We start from the raw sequence: 7537 nt of genomic DNA on the forward strand, positions 1-7537 counted from the left end.
TGTTGGTGGTGCGTGTGTGTACTGTTGATTGCGTTAAGTTTGTGAGTGTATTGAATGTGTGAGTGTGTTGATGGTTCGTCTGTGTTTTGTTGAGTACGTTGGTGGTACGTGTGTATACTGTTGCGTGTGTGGGTGCGTTGGTGATTAGCCTGAGTTGTGTTGAGTGTGTGAATGTGTTGATGGTCCGCCCTGGTTGTTTTGAGTGTGTTGGTGGTGCGTCTGTATATTGTTGAGTGCGTTGGTGGTCCGCCTAAGTTGTGTTGAGTATGTGAGTGTGTTGGTAGTCCATCTGTGTGTGTCGGGGATGTGCTCACGATTTGTTGAGTGTGTTTGGTATGTGCTCTCGTGTTCTCAGAGTAAACAAGTTACATATCAGCGTTCTTTGGTGTATAATCTTAACACTAACTAATCAAATTATATACCTGCACTTCTTCTTCCTAGTTTAGCGTATAACTTTCATATGATAATTCACACCAATAATACTACTATACACCATCGTTATTTATATTACTGATACACGTATTTTGTCAGTATTTTTCAGTATTTATTTGTTATTGTCGATACATGTATAATATATATTAAAATCCTATTCAAGGTCTTTCTCCGTATAACACAGAGTCTCGTAGCGGGTGAGCTGTCAATATATTATCATTCTATTTGAAAAAAATATATAATTCATAGACATACTTTGTGCATTCTCGTCACCCGGGCGACACTTGAGGGGTAAGAGCACGCTTGATGTCCCGCTCGGGGGATAAAAGTAGGATTATGAGTTTTGTATTTACAGCGCCCCCGTTCATATACACTCACAGTCATATGCACTGGAATCTCGTTGTTTGTTTATCCTGTAAATTCCTTAATGGCAATTTTGTTTTGAAGAGCTATAACACGTCCCGGGCACGCCAAGCTTTCCTGGAATGTGGCGAATATGAACCAGGGAACAATGCTGAAGTGCAAATAAAACACCGTATGTCGACTGATTTTTCACCCCCTAATGCTCCTTCAGCGATGATTTCCCTGTGGTGTATCTAAACGATTGATCGCTTTCTTTAAATGGGGCCAGGTTATGTATGGATACCAATAGTTTGAAGTATCAGTCTCTCCAGCCGGGAGACAACACTCATACTCGCTCCGCTGGCAACAAAGCCCACGTTGCGAGAGCTTCGATGGCTCCTGAAGAGTTCGCCAAAATGGATGCGGTTACCCTTGGACAGTTATTTTACGAGGGCTTAGAAGCAGGTAGGAAATAGGTGATAACAAATGATCAGTCAACAAGCTTGTGAGAGAGGCTCAAGTTATAGTATTTCTGGCTGTAAGGTAATGCCATCATAATACCTTAAGTAGATTATAGAAGAAAACTAACGACACATAATTCAGGTTTTTGTTAAAGAAAGAAATAAACGAAAAATTCTGAATAATAAAGATAAAAGATAAACCTAAAATAAGAGGAAGGAATACTTTATGTTTAATTTATTATTAGAAAAGATGAAGAGAGAAAGACAAGACTCGTAAAACAACACTAAGAAAAACAATTGAATACCACAGTCATCAACACAACACCAACACTCCACACAACACACCTTTCATTATCACCTCTAGCAACTTAAAAACAAAAAACAAAAGAAAACAATAGGACAAAAAAAAGACAAAATTGTAGCAGCAGTCAAGTGTAATGGGGAATAATGGAGAGATAGATGAGGCAGTTAATTCTTATTGGAGCTGATCAACAGAGTCCCGAGGCCAGGGTGTGCCATTACTAAACGACTTAGCATTAACACGGTGATGCTTCCTCATTCGTACCTGCCTCGACCACTTGACGCTATTTTGTCTCCTATCTTACACACACACACACACACACACACACCCACACACACACTATACAGTCAATGAAAAAAAATGGTAAGTCCGACAAAGCTGTTGTTTATACATGGTGTAAATGTTTAATAAGATTATAGTTTGTAAAAAATTTTAATTACTTGTTCCGGTAACGTATATAATAATTTCCAACAGAATTATCAAAGTTAAAAATAACATACAGTGAACAATTCCTGTTACAAACGCTTGAAATTAATGGAATTGATATATATATATATATATCTTGATAAAATCACACGGGAAAATGGAAACAACGGAGCACCTTAACTTTCGTCTTTATTCAAGATGTATTTAAGGAAAATAAAATCACTGAAAATAACTGTAATGATAAGGAGTTTTTTTTTTTTAGGTTAAGGCCGGCTGAGCGGACGTAAAGTACATCCTCGTACTTAATGATGATAAAGAGGCCGAGGAAAGTGACTCGCTTAGATGAGTTGTTATCCCGGCGATATGTTGAGTCTTTAAGGGAATGAGATCAAGTCTGTCAGGAGCAGAGATTAGTAGCCGGAAGTTAATCGTGGAGGGGAGATTATTTAGGCACTCTGAAGCCTGGATGGTGGCGATCAACCGAGGATAGATGGAATGTAGTAGGATTTTCTCTCGTTCTTGAAGATAGAGTACTTGAGATCACCTGGAGTATGACCCTCTGATAACCTAAACGGGTAAGCCGTCACAGGTACCGTATTGTCAGTCGGGTTAATACTTGAGGTGGTCAGATTCGAGTGTTTTTTCAAGTGTTAATGATGAGGTTTACTGTAAAAAAAAAAAAATAAAAATGGCAAAACAACTTTTCCTACCACGTAACTCGGCCAAAAAAGTATCTTCACGGAGGGTGTCTCACGAATTTCAATATTAACATATTCCTTATAACACATAGCATATAGTAGGTACCTTTCCATCTCCATAATTCATACATAATATAGACGTCGTTATAATATGACAAACAACAACACAACACGATGAACACATTGGGAAAAATATCCATCAGTTTTATAAAAAATTTAATGACAACTGGTATTTACTGCCCCCCTCCCTCCCTCCCCCTCGGTTCTCTACCCTCGTGAAGTGTGGAAACAAAAACATCAGCTAATGATTTAAAACATTGATGAGGCTAAAATTCAGTCCAATTTTATACTTATTTAGTTCTATTTTAAGACAGTCCCTGATGTTTATGGTCAGATCAACGTGAAATATATTCATGCTAAATTCTAAACTTATCTTCAAGAAGTTCCCTGATGTTTATGATTAAATTAACATGGTAAATTTCATTTAAATAGATTCGTTGTTAATATATTTTTACTCTTTATAAAGTAATTGAACGCTAGCACTGTCACGTGTATGTTTCATCTGTATTGTAATGAGAAAGATGCCTATTAAAAGGTAGTATCGTCTTATAAAACTAAAATTATCGTTCCTAATGATGTAATGAGGAAATTTCTCGCTCAAGACCACCACGCTTATTGCTTAAGTAGTTTGGGAAAGTTTATGGGAAGCAGAATGTTGCTAGAAATAGCTTTTAGGAGCACCAGCATCCCGCCACGCCTACTGCTTCAAGCTTGGTCGAGACGTTGATGAAGGAGAAAGGCACGAGGCTTTGTTGCTTTTTTAAATTAATTTCTGTAGAATATAATCATTCATTGTGTTTACTTCGGCCTTAAGACCGAAGCTGATAGCATGGACACGCGCTCTAACATGAGGGGATGGTAGTAAGTCACCCCTATCTTTCACGCAACAGCTTGATTACTTGAGGGTGCTACGTCAGGGTATTATCTTGGTATACGACGAAGAAGATGCCTCGGTAATTAAGAACGTAGTGAAATGTTGATGGTAATGGTACTTGCTGATACTAATGGTACGTACTGTTAATAATGGTACTTGTTAGTAATGGTACTTGTTAATAATGGTACTTTCTGTTAATAATGGTACTTGTTAATAATGGTAATATCACAATGGAATTAGAGAGAAATAAGGTAAATACAGTCCAGCTTGCCAGTTATAGAAGTGGGTGAGATTATAACTTATCACAGCCAGAGCTCCTCCTAAACCAGCCACAACCCCTAAACCACCCAGAGCTCCTCTTAAACCACCCAGAGCTCTCCCTAAACCACCCAGAGCTCCTCCTAAACTACCCAGAACTCCTCCTAAACCAGCCAGAGCTCCCCCTAAACCAGCCAGAGCTCTTCCTAAACCAGGTAGAGCTCCTCCTAAGCCACCCAGAACTCCCCCTAAACCAGCCAGAGCTCTTCCTAAACCAGGTAGAGCTCCTCCTAAACCACCCAGAACTCCTTAACCAGCCAGAGCTCCCCCTAAACCACCCAGGGCTCCTCCTAAACCAGCCAGAGCTCCTCCTAAACCAACCAGAGCTCATCCTAAACCAGTCAGAGCTCCTAAACTCGGAAATTCAATTGAACGAGACTCCAGGAGGACAGTTAGCGCCTGCTGGATGTCAATATTGATGTTGCAACTTACTTCGATCCAACTAAAGCCAGTCAGGGATTTTCATGACAAACACACAGGCTGGAGTTTAGTGAATGAAATACGTGAAAGACATTTTGGAACAATTTGACAGATTATCAGAAATTATCGTTAACTGGTGAAAATAAGTGTATTGATGGCAGGGATGAGGTTGATGGTAGAATAAGTCTAGCTGTAAAGAGAAAAATGTAGTGGTCAATGAAAGTGTGGAGAGAGAGAGAGAGAGAGAGAGAGAGAGAGAGAGAGAGAGAGAGAGAGAGACTGCCCTATCATCAATACTAAACAATAATAATAATAATAATAATAATAATAAATCTTTATACACTACTTCATCACAAACAAAATACCCTATACCCGAGCACATAATTGTCGAGCTGTTGAGTGTGTGTGTGTGTGTGTGTGTATGTGTGTGTGTGTGTGTGTGTGTGTAACAGAACAAACGCGTTAATATGTAAACAGGCTCGACTTTGGGGATTCCATATAATGTAAATATTCAACTTTGGATAATTTTTGCAAAAACATTACACAATTCAAACATTCTGGCAAATCCTTGGAGATGTACAGATAATTTGACATTTTCATTCACCCTGAAGGTTTTTCTAGGGCAGCCAAAATAACTATATGAATCTACTATATGACTGAGAAGTGAGACAATACGGGGGTCACTCTCTGGGGTGACCATATTGTGTTGTGTTTGTGAGGAAGTGAAGTGATTTATATCTTGTTTCCTAAGAGTGAGGAACTTTATCTCGTCTTACTGTGAGGGAATGAGGCAAATTATCTCGCTTCTCTTCGGTAGTGAGGCAAATTATCTCAATTTATGTTGAGAAGTGAGGTACATATGAGTCCCGTTTGTACTAAGTGTCCGATGTTTCTTACTCGTATAATATATTTGAAACTAATTTGCAATCTGTTATTAACAAATTCTAATCAACCAATTCCCTCATAATGCATAAAGAATATTTTTTAATGGTTCAATGTATTATTACCAACGTATCGAGAAAGTCAATATAGAATTTCTCTACCATGAAGTACTGTAAGGTGATGTCTCCGGGTTCCTCACAGTTATGTTATGATGCCAATTACTATGAAACTGTAGAAGATACGAGTCAGAGTTTAGGTAATGATTCATTGTTGGTCTTGTGTTAAATATCAGTACGAGATTAATTAATTACATATAGTTTACTTTATTGGTATTCACTTTGGATATTTTACAGGTGGAAACATATATTTCTTCTTTCACCATTATATACGGTTGGTTACAGTGTGTGTGTGTGTGTGTGTGTGTAAAAGAGAGAGAGAGAGAGAGATCACAAACATGACACACCTGACACACGAAATAATGACAGTGACACACGGACTAACTGACGTATTGAAACAGACACACAGTGTCATTTAGGCTGAAAACGGACTTACTCACAAATGGACACAATGGCACACGGACACAGAAGGAACTAAATTAACATATAGTAACCCTGACACATAGACACATGGACACAGACATACAGTAGTGGTTAATCCGTTGAGAGATGGTGAAATGACTGTCTGTCTGTGACAAGAGACTGTGACAAGAATGAGCTCAGCGTCATCTTGATGTCTGTCATTTCTGCCAATCTTCCGTGTCTGTCTGTCTGTCTCTCTGTCCGTTTGCCTGCCCCGCCTAGCTCTGCCTGCTTGCTTGCCTGTGTGAAGTCGTAAGTCTTGTTAGCTCTACAAGTCTTCCGCTTTAAATTCAATTCTGATGAAACTTGGCAGGAATGTGCTTGTGCGCGAGATGGCGGATGTAATTGTTTTTCCTCGCCGCATGTGTGGGCGATCTGTCTGTGCGTTCATTTGTCCTTGCGTCCGTTTGTGTATCCATCCGTCCTTTCGACCGTCCTTTCTACCGCGCGTTCGACAATAATGAACGCAAAAAGGAAAAAAAATCGACGTTACCGTGTTCACACACGCTGAATAAATGTTGTCTGTTCATAGAAGTTAAGCTGTAATAGATAAATACCTTATAAAGTTTATATGGTAGAGGCCTCGCGACAACACTGCGGGGTTGACCATCAACAGTCCAACTGGTCTAGAGTTCAATGCCGTGTTTGTCAGGGGCGCTTCTTTTTTATGTGTTAAAGTTTAAGTTGGTGACCATCTGTACTGTATGAAGGATGATGACCTTTCACTTAATTACCAGTATCTTGTAATTACCATTATTTTGGTCGTACAGTAGGATTTTACCCCATGAAAAAATCATCCAATAAGATTTTTATTATAACGAAAAATGGTCACTTGGTATTTTTTAACAATGAATATTCCTTCACGTACAGTAGGCATGGTTGTCAGGTTATGATTTGTGAGTTGGGATTTATTTCTACTGTACAGTTATGTCCGGTGAGGTTATGTGTAGAGGAGATCTGTCAATGGGATTGTGACATGTGAAATTCGTGTCAGTGTATCTCAGTGTACTATTCAAGAGACCCATGTGAACCCCTCACACATTAACTGGGTCAATGAGGCAATTGGTCTGATAACAGAGAAGAGACATGAAAACATGAAAATAAAGGTCTGCAATAGGCCGGGTTGGCTGTGCAATGGCTCCTGTCGAGAATTCTACTATATATCATCATGAATATCAGCACTTCGCTAAAACTCCAGAGTTCCCGCACTTACTACAAAGTTGCTAAACTTGTTCCACTCGTCCCACCACCCTATTTGTGAACCAGTTTCTTCTATCTCTCTCCCTAAACTGACTTATCCAACGAATCCGTTGTCGAGTCCTATCCTGCTCGGATATTATAAGAACTTTATCTATATATCCGTTTGGCCCAGTTCCTTTCTTATACAATACTTCTATCATATCTCTTCGTCTTTCACAAAGAATGCAAGTTAAGTTTTCTTTAACCTATCCTGATATGGAGGGTTTCTAAGTCCGGAATCCATTTTGTCATTCTTCGCTGCAAACTCTAGTGGTTATCCATTCTATAATGAGGGCGCAGAACTGAACCGCATAATCGAGGTGCGGCCTGACTAGCGCAAGACATAGTTGCAATAAGACCTCTGCACTCTTATTACTTACACTTCTAGATATAAAACCCAATACTCTGTTTGCCTTATTTCGAACATTAACACACTGTTTTCTAGGCCGTAGGTCCGGGCTTACAAGTACCCCTAGGTCTCTTTCACAAGTCGACTTCTCTAGGTT

At 39.3% G+C, this 7537-nt stretch overlaps 1 protein-coding gene across 1 annotated transcript; it reads left to right on the forward strand.

The window, feature by feature from the left end:
* Positions 1 to 1166: 1166 nt before the first annotated feature.
* LOC121869834 (anther-specific proline-rich protein APG-like) lies at positions 1167 to 4303 on the forward strand (the record flags this gene model as incomplete). Its single annotated transcript, XM_042371405.1, has 3 exons — positions 1167 to 1239; positions 3903 to 4130; positions 4170 to 4303. Coding segments are annotated over exons 1-3 (435 nt in total), but the record flags the coding sequence as incomplete, so codon positions are not given.
* Positions 4304 to 7537: the final 3234 nt, after the last annotated feature.

The sequence above is a fragment of the Homarus americanus genome, unplaced genomic scaffold (assembly GCF_018991925.1).
Source record: "Homarus americanus isolate GMGI-L3 unplaced genomic scaffold, GMGI_Hamer_2.0 scaffold33422, whole genome shotgun sequence".
NCBI classification, from domain to species: Eukaryota; Metazoa; Arthropoda; class Malacostraca; order Decapoda; family Nephropidae; genus Homarus; species Homarus americanus.